The sequence below is a fragment of the Leucoraja erinacea genome, chromosome 11 (assembly GCF_028641065.1).
Source record: "Leucoraja erinacea ecotype New England chromosome 11, Leri_hhj_1, whole genome shotgun sequence".
NCBI classification, from domain to species: domain Eukaryota; kingdom Metazoa; phylum Chordata; class Chondrichthyes; order Rajiformes; family Rajidae; genus Leucoraja; species Leucoraja erinaceus.
In genome coordinates, this window is record NC_073387.1 from 32,660,970 (window position 1) to 32,685,858 (window position 24,889).

Genomic DNA, 24,889 nt, shown 5'->3' on the forward strand with positions numbered 1-24,889 from the left:
CGCGCGCCCCATCCCCCTTCTCTCCCCATCCTCCCGTGCCCGGGTGCCGGAGACCCCGGCAGCAAAGATCCTAGAGGCTCCTCTATAATCTTTGCCCGGCAGAGCGACTCGCGTTATCATTCCCCACGCGCCTTCTCATGCACGTGTCCGTTCAGTTGGAGTCGCGCGCTGTCAGTCCCGAGGGCAACCGCCTGGGTCACGAGCAAAGATCATAGATAAAGATAAAACTCTATGATCTTTGGTCACGAGCTCTGACACGGCGCTCCCCCTTCTCCTCCTCTCTTAGTATCTTGACCATCCGCATACACGTGTCCGTTCAGTTGGGCTCGCGCGCAGTCAGCGCCGTCCGTCCACTCCGGGTCCGCCACAGGCAAAGATTAGGCCACAGGAGTGCTGAGACCAAAGATCCTAGAGGAGCTGACACGAGCGCGCCCCTCTCCCCCTCCTCCCCGTGCCCGCGTGACGGAGCGCCCTCGCGTCACCATCCCCCCGCCATGCGCCCCCTCATGCACGTCCGTTCAGTTGAGCTCGCGCGCTGTCAGCAGCACTTCCGGGTGAAGCTCCTCATCGAAGCTGCAGCGGCGGCTGCGTGCGGGGATTGACTGACTGACTGACTGACTGGCGGCGGTGGTGACAGCAACAGCAGTAGCAGTAGCAGCAGCAACAGCAACAGCAACTAACTGGTGAGTCCCTGCTGCAGTACGGTTTACATTCCCCGTCGTGAAGAGCGGGCAGGTGCCGGGATAGGATGAATGGATTTCCCCGCGGAGCTCCAAACGAGCTGAGCCTGAGCAAAGTCGAAGCAGCAGCGGCAGTCCACGCCGCGGGGATCCCGCTCCCTGTCATCTCCGTCAGTGTTAGAGGTTGATGAGGGATCGCTAGCAGTAACCCGGGATTCCGGTAACCACCGTGAGAACTGAGCCCCCAGTGAATCACAGGAGCCGGCCTCCCCGTTGCAAGGGTCTCCCGCTCACTTGCAGTTGCTTGTTCGCTTGTAACTGCCGCAGAATAAATGCCTCTAAGGTATTTTTGCAATAAAGATTAATCAAACCTAATCTACCGATGATTTCGGTTCATTTTTTTCCCTTTGCAGTTAAATTTTTCCGACAGCAACCGGTTTTGATTGGGTGCATTGTCGCAGAAACCGCACAGGCAATTTTACTTTGTATTGTGAATCATTAGGAATCGCGTACACGTTGGTTACGTGTCGCAGAAATTTTTGCTGAATGCATATTTTTAGCCCATTGGAGCTCCAAACACGATATAATGATGCACAGGCTTCAGCGTTTCTGATGCAATAATTTCTTGAATTGCACCAAAGTTGGAGAAAATGAAGCCCAGAAGACTTCGTAATCTATTGGAATAGTTTTTTATGTGAAAATGAAATTAATCCAGCAAAGTGTGTTTGCAATAATTTGTTTAATTTTGTTGACTTTATTTCTAGTGTTTACCTCGGGTTGTAGAGATGGCATTCTAAATGTATTTTTCTTTATAGATGATAAAAGGGTTTTCCCGATTACACTGCAGGTATATATAGTACGCTGTAGAATAAATTGCTGACTATTGGTATTTGTCTCATCCATAGTCAATGCCATATTAAACATTAACTCGCAACTCGTATTATCTTAGGTTAAAGCTTAGGAATGTTACAAAATGTTGAGATTTAAAAAATCAAGCCTGTAATTTATCCCATCAGATAAAGCATAAAAAACCTTTTAATATTTGCCTAATTCACTTTCATATCTTGAGTATTAAAAAAGTTATGGTAATTTTCATATTAGGAAATTAGCATCTTGTTCCCTATTGTTTTGTATTGATTGAACTCAAAAGTTGTGATCGAGGACAAGCCTTGTCACAAGAGCCGTTTTTCACAGACATACATACAGATCGGTCATGACTGCCACCATGTTTAACATGGCGGCGGCTATTGTATTGTGTATGTATTGTGAAAGTTTTTAGTCAGATATTTAGCATGAAAATAGTGATCATGGATAGACAATTACACAATACGGATAATGATAATGTTGCCGATATTGGGGCCTATTTAACTTATTTCGCATCATCAGTGTAGATTGGTTATTTCCTACTAGCCAATTGTAGTGCTTGTTAGTAGTGGCTCCGCTTAATATGCATTTTATATTAAGAGCTTGCCTGCACCATTCAGTATGAGTAGCTGCTAGGAACTGTAATGTTCTGCAGATCGATACTGTAAGTAGATCTAATAAACACGTGTTGTATCTTGATATGTGTTTGACTCCACTCATTACATGGTGTCAGAGAGTGAGTCTTACCTACTCCATTGATGTTTATCGGGTTTTGTTTTATTTAATTAGTTTGTGCCAGTTATCTCTATAATGGCAAACTCATCTCGCTGTCCTAGTCCTCTGAACTTTGACTCTGACATTGTTGAATGCTGGCGTCTTTCGAGCGTGACTATACTCACTGTGTTTGCATCGTTTATTGCAACGACCCCCCCCGATATGCGTGCTTCTGTATTGCTCAACTTAGCGGGACCTGAGGCAATGAATCGTGCCGACAATTTTACATTTGAGCCTGCCGTTTTGGATGCTAATGGGCGGGTCCTAGTGCCTGCAGAAACAATTGATGACCCTGCCGCTTGCAAAGTTCAGACAGTTGTGCGACCTGCCCTCGAACTACATTATTGAACATATCAAGTTTTATGCTCGTATGCAACAGATTGATGAACCGATTGAACGTTTTATTAGCGGCTTGCAACACATGGCTGCATGCTGCCAGTTACGTGGTCTGTGCGATTAACTCATCCGTGACAACCTTGTTGGAGGTATGCTTGATAGCAAGTTAAGGAGTGAACTTCTTCATAATACTGACCTCGCCCTTAATCAAGCAGAGCACGCCTGTCGGATTACTGAGATAACCTTTTCCCACACTGAGTCTGTGCCCTCCGGTCACCGTTCGCAGTATAGTGTCAATCTTACAGACACCTCCTCTCACAACACCCGTTCTCAGCCCGGCCCTGCCTGGCCTCGGATAGGTTTTGCTGTTCAATGTCAAAATTGCAACTATTTTCATGCTACTGGTCGGCAGTTCTGTGTTGCTTATGGGAAAACCTGTAATTTCTGCAAGAAATTAAACCATTTTGCTAGATGCTGCCATTCCTGTGAGACTCAGCTAGCTCCAAGGACAAGCCTGCACCTGTTACAACATAAACTTGCTGATAACGAATGCTTAGAGCCTAGTTTGCCATCCCTGCTCCGCTCTCAGAAAGTACAGACACCAGCTCTGCCAAACACTCTCTCCTCCCTTCGTCTAATGAGCAACTTGACCCTGAGGTAACCATGTTTGTGAATAATAGGCCTTTGATCGCTAAGGTTGATATGGGGGCAAAATGCAACGTCATCTCGTTATCAGAGTTTAAAAAAAATTGTAATGCTGAATGAAAAGGCCTCGGCCAGGCTTCGGGCTTATGGGGGAGATGTTCTACACCTACTTGGACAAACTAATATAAAGTGCACCATAGACGAGCAGCCCCATACCTTAAAGTTTTATATTGTTAAGGGGGACTCAGAGGCTTTGCTCGGTATCAATGCATGCCACGATCTCGCGCATACTTTGGCCGCGCTGTCCATCAACTCTTTCTCGTTGACGGGCCCACTCAACAAGTACTCAATACAAAGATCTGTTTAACGACGAGGTTGGCAAGTTGCCCCTCAAATACCACATTGTTGTCGATCACAACGTCGCTCCTGTGGTCCGAGCACCACATAGTGTTCCGCATGCCATCCATGACAGAGTTCACAATGAACTTAGCGGATGGTCTCCATGGGTGTTATTGCCGAAGTTATAGACCCATCTGACTGGGTTTCCACCATGGTGATCGCAACAAAGAAAAACAAGGAGAAGATCCGTATCTGCATAAACCCCAGAGATCTTAACACTGCAATCAAATGCCCGCACTACTCTATGCGAACAGTAGAGGAAGTTACTGCTCAAATAGGCAACACATCAGTATTCTCTGTTCTGGATGCCTAAAGCTCTGGACCCAGACTCGTCCAATCTTACTACGTTTGGCACCCCTTTTGGCCGATACAAAATTTCTGAGAATGCCCTTTGGATCAACACTGCCAGCGAAGTTTTCCAGTGTACGATGGAACAATTGTTTGCTGGGTATCCATGCGCCATCACAATTGATGACATTCTCATCTACGGACGCGACCTGGCTGACATGATGCCAATCTGAAGAAAATATTAGACCGTGCCAAAGACATTCAGCGCAAACTCAATCCCCTGAAGTGCAAGTTTTGATCCCAGAAGTTACTTACGTCAGACATGTTTTCACAAGTGATGGTCTCAGACCAGACCCATCAAAGACTGCAGCAATCAACAAAATGCCGGTTCCTACTGACGTTGCAAGTCTACAAAGGCTCCTTGGAATGGTCAACTACCTGGGGAAATTTATTCCCAACCTCAGCAACATATCTGCCCTCCTGCAAGAACTGACACACAAGGACGCTGCATGGTCCTGGTATCCACAGCACTAAAGAGCTTTTGACACTTAAATTGCAGCTGGCTAGCGCACCTACTCTTGCCTACTTTACTTTGGAGTTACCAGTAATGCTCACTTGCCATGGGTCCCAGTACGAACTTGGCGCTGCTTGCCTGCAGACCACTACCAATGGCGACTGCAAGCCTGTTTCTTATGCCTCTCGCACACTAACTGACACTGAACAACGTTACGCCCAGATCGAAAAAGAATTGCTCGCAGTGGCTTTCCCCTGCACGAAATTCAAGGACTTTATTTTTGGGAAGTGTGTGACCATAGAAACTGACCACCAGCCGTTGGTCACCATTTTGAATAAATCCATTCACACTGCCCCAGCCCGCCTACAACGAATGATGATGCAGCTGCAGCAATTTGATTTCAACATGGTCTATAAGAAAGGCAAGGACATGCACATAGCTGACACGCTATCAGGAACCCCACACAAAACCAACGAACAACAACTCTGAACAGGCCCAGTTCTCAGTAATGAAGGTTCCGACTGATTGTTTGAGCAGCCTAGCAGAACGCACGACTGCTGATGATACTTTACATTTGTTGTCTGCAGTCATCTGACGTGCCTGGCCGGATAAATAACACAAACACCCCACTCGCAATCCGCCCATACTTCCTGGTTCGTGACAAATTGGTGTTACAGGACGGGATTATAGTTAAGGGCCACAAGGCAGTTGTCCTAGCTGTCCTCCGGGACAAGTACTTCAACGCCATCCACAGCGGCCACCCCGGCATGGAGGCAACCCTACAACGGGCACAAAGCATGTTTTACCGGCCTGGTAAGACCAAATACATACGCGAAAAAAACGAAGTTTGCACCGTCTGCAAAAGCCTGACACCGCATCAGTAGAAGCAGCCTTTACTGCCACACCCAGTCCCTCCTCTCCAGTGGTCTGCGTTAGCCATTGACCTATTCGAATAGCATGGTAAACACTATCTGGTTCTTGTTGACTCTTACTCGGGTTGGTTCAACATCAACTTACTCCAAACATTACTTCTGAAGCGGTTATCGAGAAGTTGCAGCGTCACTTCTCCTTGCATGGCTCCCCTGCATGTCTTCTGTCCGACAACGGCAGACAGTTCACCAGCCAGTCTTTCAAAAACTTTGCAAAACTATGGGACTTCCAACATCTTACCAGCAGCCTTGAGTTCCCGCAGTCCAACGGACTCGCCGAACACGCTGTCCGAAGCGAAAAACAACTAATTACCTTGCAAAATCAGACTTATACCTGGACCTACTCAATTTAAGGACCATTGCAAGGGATCCTATACTGGGTTCCCCAGCCCAACGACTGATGTCTCGCCAAACCCGTGCTCCCCTGCCTGTGTCCCAGCAGCTTTTGCAGCCACCAGTTCATTCTCCGCCTGCAGTCCAGAAACAACTACAATTCAAGCGTGATACACAGAAACTTTTTTTTGACAAATCCAGTAAGCCACTTAAACCTCTCGCCAGTGGACAAGTGGTTAGTCTCCAGACCAACAAGGACCGAACACCATGAGGCCGAGATTGCCACCAAAAGGATCAGCATCAACATTCACCGCCTCTTTGACCTTCCCAGCTGAACCCATGCCCGGACCTCCGAAACTGCCGTGGCCTGCCGACTCTCACCGCCACCGCTGTTGTCGCCCACTCTCAACACCTCCCCGGGGCCACCGCTGCTGCTTTCGCTGACCTTCACTGTCTCCCAGGGGCCACCGATGTTGCCGCCGCCCCGTATCTCTACCCCAGCCCCCCACGGGCCTCCACCAGCGCCTCTCCACCGCCCATCAACGGGCTGGAGCCATCACCTCGCCTGAGTTCCAGGCTCAGCATCAGGCCCTCGACTTCTACGATGCAGATTCCAGCAGCACATGGTCTGACTCTATCTATTCGCTGATGATTGTTTGCGGTACTGTCCAATTAAGTCAGCTGATGAAGATGCTCTCCAAAGGATCTCAATACAATGGTTCAGTGGTCACAACAATGGGGCATGCAGTTCAACCCTTCCAAATGTGAAACCATGCATGTCACCAGAAAGAGGAATCCAGGCGAAATATCTTACAATATATTTGGTGCCACCCTTGAAGAATCCAAACAAACCAAGTATCTTGGCATCAAATTGCAGAATGATCTTCGTTGGAATAGTCAGATTCATCATGCAATGGTGAAAGCAACAGGTGTCCTAAATTTTCTGCGGCACAACTTTCATCATTGTTCAACTTCTGTCAAGGAGAAGCTATACTTCACCCTCATTAGACCTCATTTGGACTACGCAGTTGCAGTATGGGACCCATACACAAATAAAAAAATGTCTTGCATCAAACGTGTCCAAAGACAGGCAGCTCGATTTGTTACTAACACCTATGAGAGAGAAGCGAGTGTTACCAAACTTCTGAATTCTCTGGGGTGGTACCCTCTCCAAGACAGCAGTGAAGCTCACCATTTGACCTGTTTTTACAAAATGTTAAATGGTCAGCTCGACATAGATTACAAGACCTACACCAAACCCAAACCAATTAGGAGCAGACGAGGGCATTCGATCCAATTTGTGATTCCAGCTACCAAGACAGATGTGTACAGCAATTCGTTCTTCCCCCTGCACAATTAAAGCATGGAATAATCTCCACCCTACTATAGTTACCCAATCAGATGCAACTAAATTTAAGGTAGCTCTTTCTTTCCAATAACCCTTTCTGGCTTAAGTCCTCCCTCCACCACCTCCAGTTTAAATTCCATTTGGAATATTTTGGAGGACCTTGAAAACAAAAAAACAAGACTCTGCTGGGTCTTACTGCTGCCCCCCTCCAACAGGGAACCTCAGTAGTGATGGGTCTTCCCCCTTCCCTCTTTTAACCAGGTTACCCCAACCACACCCCACCCATAGTCCTCGCACCACACACCCCCCCTCCAGATCTCGCCTCATCCTTTGTCCACTCCCTGGCCCTCCTCTGACCCCAAACCCCCACCCTTGTCGTGTCTTCACCATGCCCCCTGATCTCCGTCTTTCTGATACGGAACGGTCTGTCCTCAACAGAGGCCTCACCTTCGTTCCCCTCCGCCCCCACCTCAACGCGTTCTGGGTCCGCCAATACGTTGAGCTTTTCTTTCGTCACCTCCGCGCCTTTTTCTATGGGAAACAGAAACACAGAAAATATGTGCAGGGGTGGGTCATGCGGCCCTTTGAGCCAGCACCACCATTCAATATGATCATGGCTGATCATCCAAAGTCAGTAACCATTCTGGCTAACCGTTAAGAGCTAAATCTAACTCTCTTGAAAACACCCAGTGAATTGACCTCCACTGCCTTCTGTGGCAGAGAATTCCACAGATTCACAACTCTCTGGTTGAAATGTCTTTTCCTCATCTCAGTTCTAAATGGCCTACCCCTTATTCTTAAACTATGTCCCTGGTTCTGGACTCCCCCAACATCAGGAACATTTTTCCTGCATCTACCCTGTCCAATCCTCTAAGAATTTTCTATGTTTCTACAAGATCCCTTCTGATCCTTCTAAATTCCAACAAATACGCCCAGTCAACCCATTCTTTCATCATATGTCAGTCCTGCCATCCCGGGAATTAACCTGGTAAACCTATGCTACACTCCCTCAATTGCAATAATGTCCTTCCTCAAACTAGGAGATCAAAATTGCATACAATACTCCAGGTGCTCCTACTCTTAAGATGTGGATTATAAACGTGTCCGAGACACTACACCTTGAAAATTTTTCCAAGACATGGACACCCTTCATTGATTTCTTACAAGGATAGTATGGCGTACAACTTTGGATTTAAATCTAATTATGTGTTGGGTGAGGTGGGTGGGGAGGGATGAGAGGCAGGTGTACCATCACTTTTCTTTCTCTTTTTCTTTTTGTCCTTTTTTTTTCTATTCCTCTCCTCTTTCTTTCTTTTATTCACTCTTTGGCTACACTACTTTGGTAGTCTAGGGGTCCTATCTTTGCACATCTCACTTTTTCTCTTTCTTGGTCTCCTTTCTTTTCTAATTCAAAGCTAAAAGGTTAAAATTGAAGCTGTACAATAACTGTATAATTTTACATGCCGTTGATTCTACTCTTGTACATTTGCTTCTAATAAATTAAATTAAAAAAAATACTCCAGGTGCTATCGCACCAGGGCATTGTACAACTACAGTAGGACCTCCTTCCTCCTAAATGCAAATCCTCTCATAATGAAGGCCAATATGCCATATGCTTTCCTCACTGCCTGCTCTACCTGCATTCTTGCTTTCAGTGGCTGATGTACAAGCACACCCAGGCCTCGTTGCACCTCCCCTTCTAATCTGACACCATTTAGATAATAATCTGCCTTCCTGTTCTTGCCACCAAAGTGGATAACCTCACATTTATCCACATTATATTGCATCTGCCATGCTTCTGCCCACTCACCCAACCTATCCAAGTCGCCCTGCAGCCTCATAGATAGCATCCTCATCGCAGTTCACACTGCCACCCAGCTTTGTGTTATCCGCAAATTTAGAGATGTTTAAATTTAATGTCCTCGTCTAAATCGTTGAAATATATTGTAAACAGCTGGGGTCCCAGCACCGACTTAGGGCACCCCACTACTTACTGCTTGCCATTCTGAAAAGGACCCGTTAATTCCTACTCTTTGCTTTCTGTCTGCCACCCAGTTCTCTATCCGTGTCAATACCCGACCCCCAATACCATGTGCTCTAATTTTGCACACTAATCGCTTGTGTGGGACCTAGTCAAATGCTTTTTGAAAGTCCAGATACACCACATCCACTGCCGCTCCCTTATTCATTCTACTTGTTACATCCTCCAAAAATTTGAAAAGATTAGTCAAGCATGATTTCCCCTTCATAAATCCATGTTGACTTTGACCAATCCCATCACCTCTTTCCAAATGCCCTGCTATAACATCTATAATAATTGACTCCAACATCTTCCCCGCTACCGATGGAAGGCTAGCTGGTCTATAAAACCCCATTTTCTCTCTCCCTCCTTTCTAAACAAGTGGAGTTACATTGGCTACCCTCCAACCACAGGAACTGATCCAGAGTCGAGAGAACATTGGAAAATGATCACCAATGCATACACGATTTCTAGGGCCACCTCCTTGAGTACTCTGGGATGCAGACAATCAGACCCTGGGGATTTATCTGCCTTCAGTTCCAACAGTTTACCTAACACCATTTTCTGACTAATGTGGATTCCTTTCAGTTCCTCCCTCCCACTAGATCCTCGGTCCCCTAGTATTTCCGGGAGATTGTGTCTTAGTGAAGACAGAACCAAAGTACTTGTTTAACTGTTCTGCCATTTCCTTGTTTCCCATTATAAATTCACCTGTCTCTGACTGTAAGAGACCTACATTCATCTTCACTAATCATTCCCTTTTTACATACCTAAAGAAACTTTAGTCAGTTTTTATATTCCCCGCAAGATTTTTTTCGCCACCCAGTGATGACCACTTCTCCCGTCTCCACCGGTCCCCATCCTCTTGGACTCCCAAAAACGGCCATCAAGACCTCTTTATTTCTAACTGCCGGTGTGACATCAACCGTCTACTCCCTCATCTTTACTATGGACGTTCAGTCATTCTACACTCCATTCCCCACCAGGAAGGCCTTAAAGTAGCAATGTTACAAAATTTTGAGATTTAAAAAATCAAGTCTGTTATTTATCCCATCAGATAAAGCATAAAAATAAGTTTAATTTGACACCTAATTCACTTTCATATCTCAAGTATTTAAAAAGTCATGGCCATTTTCATACTCGGAAATTAGCATCTTGTTCCCTATTGATTTTCTATGGACAAGACAAAAAAGCTGTGATCGTGTGCTGTCAAAAGGCCATAACCTTCTTAAAAATTAAGAGAACTGAATGAAATTTTCAGTTATCGTAGATTGAACCATTCTGAAACAAATATAAAATAATCTTACTTGGATGACCTGAAATTAAAACATATAATTAGTTAGTTACCCAAGTGTAGCTAATTTCAAACTTCAATTACTAGATCTAATCATCTATCCATTTCTTAATAAATGATTAACATTTTTAAATAGCCCAAGTGTCCAAATAATATTCATAAATAATTCACAATAAAACATGATTTTGAAATCTCATTTACATTAATTTATAGGCCAAATGGAAGGAATTTAGTGTTCAATTGCTGTAAATTAAAGTCCATTTAAATCAGCTTTCTAGTGGGATCCTGTGAACGCGCTGGTTTAGAACGTTCACATTGCGGTAGATTTGTGCCCCAAATGCCCAGAAAAATACTGCGGGATATAAAGAGCCCAAAATGAGCTACTCGCAATAGTAAACTTTGTATAAAGGGTTCTTAAGAAGCCCTTTTTAATGTAAAAATAAGCTACATACCTTCTGTATACAGCTCCATGCGGCCCTGTGGTTGCGTGAGGTCGCGGGTTTAGAGAGTGATTTTTAAACTATTATAACTATTATACAAGGCCATAAAAACTAATAATACCTTTTGCGACGGGGTCTTTCAGCGATTTTTCGTTAATGATTTACTAGGCTGAACATCTTCGATTGGAACAGCCTAGTGAAAATCGCGTTTTAAACCCGCCCCCCTCTAAACGGCGCCAAAATCGCGCACACCCGCTGCACCAGATTTTCAGCGACGCTTCAGGTAGGCTTTGCAACATACCTACTTAAAGCCCTCCATTTCGGGTCCCCTTTGGCCCTTCTAATTGCCCTGTTGACAGTTGGCCCTGTCTGATTCCAACCTCTTAAACCTTGCATGCCCTTACATTTTCTTTATGACTATCGTACATGCCCTTACATTTTCCTTTTGAGTAATTTTATGATTTCTTTGTTCATCCAATGTTCCTTTACTTTGCTATCCTTATTCCTCCTCTTTATTGGAGCATACAGTTCTTCACCATTAATCAAATGGCTTTTAAACAACTCCCCCATAAGATGTGAATTTACCCAATAACAATTGCTCCCAGTGTGCCCTCCCAAGCTCTGCCTGGTAACATTATAGTTTTCCTTACTCTGGTTAAGCACCTTTCCGCAAGGACCAATCTTCTCCCTATTCAAAACGATCTTAAAATTTAAGGAGTTATGATCACTATCCACAAAATGCTCTTCCACTGAAACATCGCCACATGGCCAAGCTCATTTCCCAACACAAAGTCCATTAGATTCCCTTCTCGAGTTGGACTATCCACATACTGTTTTAAGAAAACCTCTTAGATACACCTCACAAATTCTGAACCGTTCAAGCCTTTGGCACTGAGCATGCCCTCGTCAATATTGGGAAAGCTTAAACCCTAGTTTAATCTCTAGTGTTGACCCTCCCGGGTAGCAAAAGCAGACCTCCCTGCAAGGTTACAGGTCCCCCTCTAGTTCCGATGCAACCTGTCCATCTTCTGCAGATCACCTCTGCCTGAGAGGAGATCCCATTGGTCTGAAAATCGGAATTCCTGCCCCTGCACCAATTCCAAATTGGCCTGTCCCACTTGGACGATATTTCAGCGGACTGCCGGCGACTGTCAAGTTGCCAACAGTCACCTAAAAAAACGGCAACTGGAACGGCGACTGTTAGAGTGGAACACACACACACACACACACACACACACACACACACTCATCGCTTCCTTCACCAGCCCGTCATGCAGGCGGGGGACAGGACAAGTGGGGGGAGCACTGGCTAAAATATTCTCACGGTGCAAAGCCAAGGTGATACAGACACACACCGCGATGAACAGGAAGGTTGGCGCTGTAATTAAGACGGCTAGCACAGTGTACGGTATATCTTTAAAAGAGAGGGGGGAGGAGTGGAGACAACTTTTAATAAGACAGTTACACGGTTGTGAAGCTCACGGACATTTAACATTACCGGTCGGTTATCCTTGGTTCTGAAAACTACTGCTTACCTTTTTTTTCCCACTGAGCCAATCACCGGTCAGCACCGGCTACAACCTACGAGAACCTCCGAGAACCGTCGACCTTCTGGCAACCCACTAGGACCACCTGGCAACCCATTTATTCAACGTGTTGAAAAAATCGCGGCAACCATAATGAAGCCTAGACTAGTTCCCAGAATGCGGAAACTCCTCGCGACCATGAAGGTGACTCCCCGTCAACTACCCGCGACCATGTGGCGACTGCATAGTCTCCTGCAGTCGCCTAAAAAGTCGCCTAAGTGGGACAGCCCCATGTCACACATTGATCTGCTCTATCCTCCTATTTCTACCATCTCAATTGCCCTGTTGATGTTTGATTCATTGTTTTAATTTGTGTATATATTTCAAGCATTAGTGCTGAAGTGTCCCAAAAGCTAAAATGGGGAATTTTTGCAACAATCTAAGTTTTAATTTTGTCTTCATTGTTAGTATGGCAATTGTAAATGGAAACATTTTGCTGTAATAACCAAGTCAATAGATAAACTGTCACAATTTGCATTAACCATTATTTCCATTAGCAATACTCCCATGCAAATAGATCTTGTTGCCGATCTTGAAAATGTGAAAAAGCTTAAAACCCAGAGTAACAATGGTGGAGATAGGCAGACAATATATGTGAGAGAGAAGTAAAATGGCAAAATTAATTGTACTGTTGAACAATTTAGTGATTTATGGCTTGTACATAATGAGTACTGACTTAATTATCTTTTGTCAGTTTATTTTAGCTTTCAAATAGTTGATAAAGAGGTTTATGTGAGTGAGTTCTTTGTCTTGAATGACCTTGGTAGCAGATGCGATAACTATAAACTGAGATTTAGTTAGTATTCTGACAAGAATTTCAGAGGTAATGTGCAATTTATGACATCATCATGTGTCGTCAATAGGTCATGAAGCTGCAAAGTATTTTTAAAGTTGAGAAAGTGCAGAAGGCAACTCTGAATCCAGAATGTCAGTCAAAGATCATGTTGCTTTAGGCCATATACTGACATGTTGGATTATAGCGCAATGTGTGATGAAGGTATTCGCCGTAAAGTCATTCTTTCTAGCATTTAAACATTTCAAACGTGCAAATGTGGGTCTCTGGAAAGACTGTTCCTTACAGATAATTGTTAATCATGTATTTTTAATATTTTGATTTCAAATGTAATATCTATATAACTAAAAGTCTCATCTTGACCACTTCCTGTCTGCGCTGTATATTGATTTTAGCAAAAACCCCATCACATATCGTTGTGATTTTTGGCCATCTTACTCGCAGTCCTCCTCCGCTGAGACTGCAGTGTAATTTTTTTTTAAATTTGTGAATTGGCCTTTCTCTTTTCTTATTTGATTTGTTGTAAAGGAATCAAATGTTTTCTTCCTTTTTTATGCTAGAACTTGAACGGGCATTGTAGACTGACACTATACTGTTGTATTTGTGCATTGCCAGAGATGCACTTTGATCTGATGCGGGGTGAAAATGAAACACCATCTGTTTGTTTGATGTAATGCAAGAGATTCCATGGGTCCATTCTGTAGCCGTGCTAAAAATTCCTTTAAGCTAAGGTTGACATTTTCCCCTCAACCAATGTCACTAATAGCAGATAAAATAGATATTTAATTGAAGCAAAAAAAACAGAATGCACTGGAAATCTGAAATAAAAACATAAATATTCAGTAGGTCAGGCACCAAATACAGAAACGAAAAACTTGGCAGGTCAAGTAGCATAGAAATGATATAATGAAACAGAAAATGAAGTAATTGAATTGTTTCATGTTCAAATTTACACATACAGTGCTGATTATTATAACTAGCTGATTGCATAAAACATTTTCTTCAGGCACTTTGGTTTCTTGGTACTTTATTAGCAGGCAGCTACTATAAACTTTAAACGTTAATTAAAAAGCTTGTTTTTGGCCAACTGTGCAAAATTCAACTGGTTTCAGTTATGTAATAGGATTTTTTTGGAGTAAAGAAAAAAACTAAATCCATAAACTTCTGCAAATAGTGTTTAATTCTTGAATCGCAGTCGCAAAAATAACTAAAAATTCACTTCCTCATTCTCATTTCTGGCATGGAAAATAACAATTTTGGTTTTTGCTGATTATCACATAAGTACATTTTTATTGTTCCTTGTGCTACGTGGAGTCCAATGTTATTGATTAATGGTATAATTTAATCCCACACCTACACAGGGATTATGAGAAAATTTGCAGCTAGTTAAGTAACACTGAGATTTATTATTTCCACTTGTCAAACACCAAGCTAATTATTTTGGTGACTGTCAAATGGAAGGAAAACTAAAGCTCTCTTTTAAAATGGGAGTGGGGGGGGGGGGGGGGGGGGAGAGAAGCATTCTCAATGCTTCTGACTATTTCAGAGAGTATGGTGCTTGTTTACTTATCAACATTATAATCCCCTTCACTATTTGTCATAAACTTGATAAATATTAAGAAACTGGAATATGCACATTCTGGGATTGATTTTCTTTCAAAATGGTCCCAAGCTTGTTTCACTAGAAATAAATGAAATGATTTATGTGTTGTTTTCTCACCCATACTCTGGGTCAATTCCGCTATTATTGATTCAGCTGTTTTTTGCAATGAGGATTGGGTTGATCCCGATTGTGAGGATCCTTGATGGTATATGCATTTGATTCAGGGGCGGGTTGTGCCCGTGATAGACAGGGCCACTCTCTGTGGCCTCTGTGATCAAATTCCCATAACAGGCCATGATGAAACCAGTCAGGATTATTTATACAGTACATATGTGAAGGTTTGTTAGAGTATTCAAAGATGTACCAACTCTCTTCAAATAAATATTAGTGTGCCTATTTCAAGATTGGATCTGTATGCTGGCCCAAGATAGGTCATTCGAGACATTAGCGCCCAAGTATTTGAATCTGCTAACTCGGAGTATACAAGTTTCTTAACAGCGAAAATTTTATTTTTGTCACTGCAAGCTAAAAATACTAACATAGAAACATAGAAATTAGGTGCAGGAGTAGGCCATTCGGCCCTTCGAGCCTGCACCGCCATTCAATATGATCATGGCTGATCATCCAACTCAGTATCCCGTACCTGCCTTCTCTCCATACCCTCTGATCCCCTTAGCCACAAGGGCCACATCTAACTCCCTCTTAAATATAGCCAATGAACTGGCCTTGACTACCCTATGTGGCAGAGAGTTCCAGAGATTCACCACTCTCTGTGTGAAAAAAAGTTCTTCTCATCTCGGTTTTAAAGGATTTCCCCCCTTATCCTTAAGCTGTGACCCCTTGTCCTGGACTTCCCCAACATCGGGAGCAATCTTCCTGCATCTAGCCTGTCCAACCCCTTAAGAATTTTGTAAGTTTCTATAAGATCCCCTCTCAATCTCCTAAATTCTAGAGAGTATAAACCAAGTCTATCCAGTCTTTCTTCATAAGACAGTCCTGACATCCCAGGAATCAGTCTGGTGAACCTTCTCTGCACTCCCTCTATGGCAATAATGTCCTTCCTCAGATTTGGAGACCAAAACTGTACGCAATACTCCAGGTGTGGTCTCACCAAGACCCTGTACAACTGCAGTAGAACCTCCCTGCTCCTATACTCAAATCCTTTTGCAATGAAAGCTAACATACCATAACATACCAGTCTTGCAATTGGTATTCCACCATCTATCTAATAATATGATCATAATGCCAATAAAATACATTGCACACTTTATGTAAGAGACAAGTAGTTTAATTATGGTCTCATTACTTTTACTACTCCTGAGTAGACAGCTAGGCATCAACAAGTATGAGCCTCAGTCACGCCTGAAAAGGAATTTCACAATTATTGATTATTATTAGGGTAATCTTAATTGTTCTAATTGAAATATTTTCTTTAATTGTGAATCAGTTGTAACATATAGAAAGCTGCTGATATTACAGTAAGCTCCCTGATTATGAAGGGTTATATTCCAGAGAATAGTTCAGACTGTCTGCTTTACTTTCTCTGCCAATACCTTGCTACCTTTTCAGTAACATGAATATAAATCCAGTATAATAATGAGCAATCAATTGTTTTAGTCAGTTTTATCCAATCACATTCATAACTAAAGTTGACAATCGAAAACTTGACAATTGGATAGAACATTTGGTTTGGGCAGTTGCCACACTAATGTTGCTTTGAGACCAGCTCCAAGGTGTGATGCAGCCCATGGTAAATTACTTCTTCAATGCAACGAGACTAGTTCACCATCATTCAATATTAACTGTTTTTCTATTTATAATTTTATTTGATTGGAATATCCTTCTTACTGTCAAGATTAAGAAAAAAATAAATATGAAAGAGGATCAATACATATTTTCTAATCATTTGTACCAACAATTATCCTTCTACCCACATTAAATGTGTCCTTAGTATCTTGATGTTACACCCATGTCCTCTGTCTCCATCAATGGTGTGGGTGTGCAGTTTACCAGCGAGTACAAATACCTTGGAGTGTACCTGGACATTAAATTGGACTGGTCCAGGATCGCCGAGGCCCAGTACAAGAAGGGGCAGCCGGCTGTACTTATTGAGAAGGCTCCTCTCCTTCAGCGTCTGCAGTAAGATACTGCAGATGTTTTGCCAATCGGTGGTAGCCAGTGCCATCTTCGCTGCTGTGTGCTGGGGCAACAGGGCAAAGGCAGCGGACGCCAGTAGGATTAACAAACTCATCAGGAAGGCTGGCTCCATCCTGTGGGCGGAGTTGGATTCATGGGAGGTGGTCTTGGAGGGGAGGATGCTCCTCAAACTGCGGAGCATCCTGGACAATGCAGCTCACCCTCTCCATGACACACTGGTCAACCTGCGAAGTGAGTACCTTCAGCAACAGACTAGGTCCACCAAGATGCAGGATAGAATGCCACAGGAGATCCTTCTTCTCTGTGGCTATCAAACTGTACAACTCCTCCCTCTTTTGTCGTAGGGTAGACCGGCTCCCCTTTTCTCCCCCGACCCCTCCCCATCTTTGCACATGCCCAATCCTTTCTACTCGTCACTTTAATTTCATGTTTCATGTATTTTGTGTTTTTATGACTTGGCAGGTCAATTTCCCCCATGGGATAAAAAAAGTTCTATCGTATCGTTAGCTGTGTGTTTCAGATGCTATGTAAGTTTCAATGTAAAGCCCTAGAGTGCCACTGTGTTGCTGATACTTTTGAAGAATTTGTATTAGCTATTCAACTTTTTCAATTACGTGATAATTTAATCATTTTAAATGTTTGAATGTCAGCCATATATTAAAGTAAAAAAAGTTTAAGAATTTTGAAAGATACTTAAACCTCGGACTCTTGCTTAACCAACACTGAGTAATATTGCCACGTGTTATTATGTATAACCTACAGCATTTCTCTTTGAAATTCCTGACCATTGTTTAGCTGCATTAAAATGGTTGTAATTTAACTATATAATTACAATATTTAACACAATAGGAAGCAGCAATTGAGCTTAAATTGTAACGATTAACCTGTTGCAAATAACTTCCAATGAAAATGCTCTTTCATGTGCTTGTCGTCGAATTGGATTATGATTGGTATGAAGAAATGTAATTATTCATTTAGTAACTTTGTTGCTTCCCTTGTAAAGGTTATAAAATGACTGGAGAACTGTCATTGAACATTGATATCAAAGAACCACGATGGGATCAGGGTACTTTTATTGGGAGAGCAAAGCACTTCTTCACGGTTACTGACCCCAGAAACATTCTTCTATCGAATACCCAGTTGGAGAATGCTAGAAAGATAATACATGACTATAGGTATGTGTGTCAGAGTCTTTGTGTGGCGTTGAAGATTATTTCTGCTTATTGATATTTTCCTGATAAAATGTTACCACATACAGATTAAAATATATTAAAAAAATTAAACTAGGGTGTAATTTTATTGCAAGTGGAGTTTTTTTTTATTTTTTAGGTTCAGCTTCTTATTATTTACATGTACTGAGTATAGTGACAAGCTGTATTTTGCATGCCATGCAAACAGATCAGATACCATACATAAATGCAATCAAATCAAACTCGAGTAGAATAGATCGAGCAATGGGGAGGATACAGAGTGCAGAATATAGTTCTCAGCATTGTATTGCATCAATTTCATGTCCAATGTCCACAATGGGGTAGAAGTGAATCAGACAGTACCCGATTTTATAGAAGGATCGTTCAGAAGCCTGGTAAGAGAGGGGAAGCAGCTGTTCTTGAATCTAGTGCCGTGTGCTTTCAAGCACCTGTACCTTCTGCTGGATGGGAGTAGGTTGATTAAGGAATTGATAAATGTACTTAAGAAGTGCCTGGTATTCTGAAAAATACAAAAACAAAATAAAAATTATGAAGCAAACCACTTAATGTGGGGTGTGAATACAGAACTAATATTTTGTGAAATAAGCAAAGAGAAACAATTTCTCCTTCATCAAATTTTTTTCATATTTTTGGATATCTCAATCTCGACAATTCTTTGATTTATCCTAGAAATTGACTACGCGCAGCTTCTCTGTTCTGCAGCACATGATTTAAAAGCCCCCTGTGCCTGGTGTCAATTAAGTAAACAAAATAAAAAGTATTTCTGTAAGGCATTGAGGAGTCTTTCCTCTCCGTAGCACCTTATAGAAATGGAGACAGTACATTTTTTTTTGCATAGGAACATTATTATCGATCAACCTGATCACACTTTGAATTTGAAACTATAATAAATCCATAATGAATGCCTCAATGCCTTGGAAGTTGTAACCTAAAACATTCTAAAGTCGAAGAGAATTATCTGTAAATATAATTGCAGCAAAATCTATTTTTTTTACATTATTTTGATATCAAGTGTAGAACATTAAATAAGCAAACCGTAATTTGTTCAAAATATTGTTCATGTGAAGTAAAATAAGCTTGGAATTACATTGCACTTTCAGGATACCTGAAAATGTAAAAAGTGCATTAAAACATTTGAACAATCGTCACTATATTTACACTCTTAGAAACGAAAAAGAATCTATGCTTCATCCGGCATCTGAATCTTGTTAATATGGTGTTGTAATTTTGTTAATTTGCTATTTGTTTCTAATCTTTTGAGTTTATTTTCGGTGTTTTAGCAGATTTCATTAATTATTAGGTATATTAATTGAGTTATATCTCAGACTAGGTATCATAGCTGCTGGGCTTACAGAAGATGATCTTTGGAAAGCAAAGTATATCTACGATTCTGCATTTCATCCAGATACAGGGGAAAAGATGATTCTTATTGGCCGAATGTCAGCTCAAGTGCCAATGAACATGACAATTACCGGATGTATGATGACCTTCTATAAGTGAGTAATGGCATTTTACATTGAAGAGATTTGTTTTATTTCCCCGTAGCTGCTACTTTACTTAATTTCACCAGTTTGCATTTAGGAAAGCTGCACTTCTCTATACTCTTGCTATTTAACAAAATACGATTTGGGGACAGTATGTGAAAAGGTGATGGACTTTGAATCAGTTTTTCAACTGATTCCTTTACAACACACATTATAACTTGTAAAATCTTATAGAGATGTACAGAATCATGAGAGGAATAGATGGGATGCACTGTTTCTCTCGCCCAGTGTAGGGGAATCGAGGACATAGGCTCAAGATGAAGGGAAAAGATTTAATAGGAATCTGAGGGGTAACTTTTTCACACAAAGGATGTATGGAACAAGCTGCCAGAGGAAGCAGTTTAGGCTGGGACTATTCCATCGTTTATGAAACAGTTAGACAAGTACATGGATAGGACAGGTTTGGAGGGATATGGACCAAGTGCAGGCAAGTTGGACAAGTGTAGCTGGGACATCGTTGGTCGGTGTGGGCAAGTTGGGCCGAAGGGCCTGTTTCCATACTGTATCACTCTATGACTCTGTACCATAACCCCTATTAGTAGAATTCAATTAGATATTTTCCTAAATAAAATAGTTCAAATAGTCATAAGGTTGCAAATACAACCTCAAAATCTATGCCATTTGGAAATCTTGCAACAATTGATGAGATATTAGACAATGCCTTTCCCTAAAATATGCCAGAGTATTTTGGAAAATTATAAATTGTGGCAATAAAAAAATAAATGAGTAACCCAACTAGATAATACTTGTATATTAAGATGCAAATTTGGATTATTATTAATTAAAGTTTTTGGAAAGAAATGTCGTAAAATATAAAGTCTATATATTTTACTGAAAAATGGCTTGCGCAAACCCTTGTTTTAGTATTTTAAATACTATTTTTATTCCCGTGATCATCTTAATTTGGAAATAGCGTGTGTAGCGAGAACCAAAGTAGTTATTCAATTGGTCTGCCATGTCCTTGTTCCCCATGATCAATTCACCTGTTTCTGACTGCAGGGGACCTACATTTGTTTTAACTAATCTTTTTCTCTTTACATATCTATAACAACCTTTGCAGTCAGTTTTTATGTTCCCTGCCAGTTTTCTTTCATAATCTATTTTCCCTTTCCTAATTAAGCTCTTTGTCCTCCTCTGCTGGACACTGAATTTCACTGAATTCACTCCTCTGCTGGACACTGAACACTCTTACCCCTTATACAATTATGTTGAAAAATGGCCCTTTTTGATTTTTGCCCTGGATTTGTCTGGCTGCCACTTTTTCTTTTCACCTTGCTACCTATTGCTTCTACCCTCATTTTACACCCCTCTGTCTCTCTGCTCGCACATTTAAGAAACCCACCGCCTCTTATTCTCTGTTTATTATCTTTTTCTTCTTTTCCCCCCTACATGTTGGGTCTGAGTGGTTCCCTTCTCTGCCTCCTGCCTCACACACTGTTGACTAGCTTTCTCTATTTGAGTCCCTCCCCCCAACCATTCTAGTTTAAAGTCTCCCCAGTAGCCTTTGCAAATCTCCCCGCCAGGATATTGGTCCCCCTCGGGTTCAAGTGCAACCCGTCCTTTTTGTCCAGGTCACACCTTCCCCAAAAGAGGTTCCAATGGTCCAGAAACTTGAATCCCTGCCCACTGCACCAGTCCTTCAGCCACGCATTTATCCTCCACCTCACTCCATTCCTACTCTCACTGTCGCATGGCACAGGCAGTAATCCTGAGATTGTTACCTTTGCGGTCCTTTTCCTTAACTCTCTTCCTAACTCCTTAAATTCTACCTATGTCATTGGTACCTATATGTACCACAATCTCGGGCTCCTCTCCCTCCCATTTCAGGATATATTGGACACGTTCAGACACATTCCAGACCCTGGCACCAGGGAAGCAAACTACCATCCGGGTCTCCAGACTGCTTCCACAGAATCGCCTGTTTGACCCCCTAACTATCGAGTCCCCTATTACTACTGCCCTCCTCTCCTTTTCCTTACCCCTCTGAGCCACAGGGCCAGTCTCTGTACCGGAGGCCCGGCCACTGTCGCTACCCCCAGGTAGGCTGTCCCCCCCAACAGTACTTAAACAGGAGTACTTATTGCCAAGGTGTACAGCCACTGGGGTAGTCTCTAGTCCCTGCCTGTGCCCCTTGCCCCTCCTAACCGTGACCCACTTGGCTGTCTCCCGTGGTCTTGGAGTGACCACCTCTCTGTAACTCCTCTCTGTGACCTCCTCACTGTCCCTGACCAGACGGAGGTCATCGAGTTGCTGCTCCAGGTTCCTAACACGGTCCCTTAGGAGCCCCATCTCGACGCACCTGGCGCAGATGTGGACGTCTGGAGGGCTATCAGACTCCATGACCTCCCACATCTGACATCCAGAACAGTAAACTGCCCTGGCCCTCATTCTCCCCCCTTATCCTGGCCCAATATATACAATACAATACAAACTGCTGGAAGAAATCAGCAGGGATCTGACTCCCAATCAGCTGCTTCCTCTAGTCCGCTTCCACCAATCAGCGGCTTCCTCAAGCCCACTTGTTTTGAACGAGTGAAATGTTACAGATTTGGGTGCTTCTCCCTCACCAACGTTTCCTGGGCCTCTGTGGAAACAAGCCCCGTTATCGGGTCTTGTACTTAGTGCCCGGACGCCGCTCCTCCCTCACCAACGGTTCCTGGGCCCTCTGCCTGTTTCCTTTGCCTTTTTTTTAATGAAGCGGCCAAACAAGCAGGAGAAAGCAAGTCCTACTGTAATGGTAAGCAGGTCCAGGGAGGTTCAAGAGAACACCTGAAACTGTGAGTCTATGGTGTAAGACAAGTTATCTGTCAAGATAGGTGTCAAGATAATAAAGAAACTTTGCAATGGCAGGAATAACTATACACATGCCAAAGGGATTAAAGTGGACCGGGGTAACGGTAGTAGAATTCCACGGTAGTAAGAATAGACAGGCTAGGGCCATCTCAGAAGACCATCAGTGGAAGCCTTGGAATAGTTATTCTAGAAGTTACGAAATAACCATGAAATCAAAACACCAATAAATGTAATTAAAACCTGCCTCCAAGGAACTTACTCCAACAAGGAATAACTAACCTGAGATTCTTATTTACTGCTTTCAACACTACCTAGAGAAAGTAACCCAGGTAATAATGCAATTTAGTGTCCATATTGTGGAATCATTGGATGGTTGAAGGAGAAATCATTATGGAGTTAGGCACACATATGGGATCTGGATGACAGCTTGTGTAGAAGAATAAAAACCAGCATGGACTGGTTGGGCCAAACAGCCTTTTGCTGTGTTTTTCCTTTGGTTCAATTCTATTTTTGTGTATCAATATCAATATCAGTTTTATTCGTCTCTTGCACATAAAGTGCAAGTGAAATGAGTTTAGATATAGATATAGATATGCCATTTATTGTCACTATACATGTACAGTGAAACTGAAAGCTGCTCGTACTCAGTGCATACATACAATTTTACACAAAAAACAAGAAACAGAAAACAAAACAGAAGGGAGATGGGGGGCGGGGGGAAATAGGTGCACAAATTCTACGGCGCTACATACCTATCTACAGATGGAAGTCCGTGTTGGGCGGTGTAGTCAGTGCATGTCCTTTTTTGAATTTCTTGGTAGATATTAATTCTCGGGAAGCACCTATTCATCCCTTTTTCTGTTTGTCCTGGATTTGATGCACCTATAGCGCCTTCCAGAGGGCAGCAGGTCGAACAGTCCCAAACGCAGGATGGGAGCTGTCTTTGGTGATCTTCTTTGACCTGCTAAGGCAGCGGGAGGTGTCGATGTCCATCAGGGAGGGGAGAGGGCAACCAATGATCCTCTGCGCTGTGCTGGTTACCCTCTGAAGCCTCTCCCTGTCTGCCATGGTGCAGCTGCCATACCATGCTGTAATGCAGTATGTCAGCAGGCTCTCGATGGACGAGCGGTAGAAGGTCAGCAGCAGGTTAGAGTCTAGGTTGTGCTTCCTGAGGACCCTCAGGAAGTGCAGCCGCTGCTGAGCCTTCTTGATGACCGCTGTCGTGTTGTCCGTCCAGGAGATGTCAGCCGCGGGGTGGACGCCGAGAAACCTGAAGGTGTGACCCTCTCCCCACACTAACCCGTTAATGTGTAGGGGGACTAAGTCGGTGCTGTGCCTCCTGAAGTCGACAATGAGCTCTTTTGTTTTCCTGGTGTTCAGAGCCAGATTGTTTTTCTGAGCACCAGGTTGTCAACTTCAGGACTTCCTCTCTGTAGGCTGCCTCGTCTCCCTTTGAAATAAGTCCGACCACAGTAGTGTCGTCAGCAAATTTGACGATGCGGTTGTTGTTGTGGGCCGGACTACAGTCGTAGGTGTAGAGACAGTATAAGAGGGGCCTTAGCACACAGCCCTGTGGGGAACCCTCTCAACCTGCGAGTGGAGGAGAGGTGGGGGGGCCAAGTCTCAGCTGTCTGGGGCCGAAATCAGCAGGGATCTTACTCCCAGGCACATGTTTCAGTGGGGAGGCCGAGAGTGACCAATTTACCAATGAGGATGTCCTCAAGATGATTGTGTTTGAACTGAACTAAAATCCACAAAGATTTCCGGACGTAGCTCTGCCCCTCACCAACGTGGCCTCAGCACAGAGTGGAGAGCTACGGTGATGGCGTCGGGTCTGTGGATCTGTTTTGGCGATAAGCGAATTGGTGGGGGTCGAAGTCTGGTGGTAGATAGTCCTTGATGTGCTGGAGGACCAATCTCTCGAAGCACTTCGTGATTACCGGAGTGAGGGCAACGGGACGGTAGTCATTAAGGCTGGTGTGATGGGAGACTTCTTCGGCACAGGGACGATTGTGGCTGATTTTAGGCAGGATAGGTGTCGGAATGACTGCCTGGGCCAGGGAGAGATTGAAAATTCTGGTGAAGATGGCAGTGAGTGGACCAGGGTAACGCTTTGAGCACCTTCCAGGGACTCCATCTGGGCCGGTAGCCTTCTTGGGGTTCACTGCAGAGGAGCACCCGTCTGACATCGTGCTCCCTGACAGTGAGTGGAGTAGTTACAGGAGCCAGGTGAGGGTGGGGAACAGCCTGTAGCATGTGAGTGCTGCTGTTGTGATGTTTCAAAGCGGGAGAAGAAGCAATTTAGCTTTTCTGCCCTGAGCACTCTTATCTTCTGACT

The 24,889-nt window shown here is 43.3% G+C and overlaps 1 protein-coding gene across 2 annotated transcripts in view; it reads left to right on the forward strand.

Annotated features, from left to right (window-relative positions):
- The first annotated feature begins 525 nt into the window (after window positions 1-525).
- sfxn1 (sideroflexin 1) overlaps window positions 526-24,889 on the forward strand; it is a 72,979-nt gene continuing 48,615 nt past the window's right edge. For both annotated transcript variants that reach the window (XM_055642986.1, XM_055642987.1), the window contains exons 1-3: window positions 526-683; window positions 18,007-18,178; window positions 19,540-19,710. In XM_055642986.1, the coding sequence (XP_055498961.1) occupies window positions 18,015-18,178; window positions 19,540-19,710 (335 nt within the window). In that variant the 5' untranslated portion in view covers window positions 526-683; window positions 18,007-18,014. The remainder of the gene's footprint in view (window positions 684-18,006; window positions 18,179-19,539; window positions 19,711-24,889) is intronic.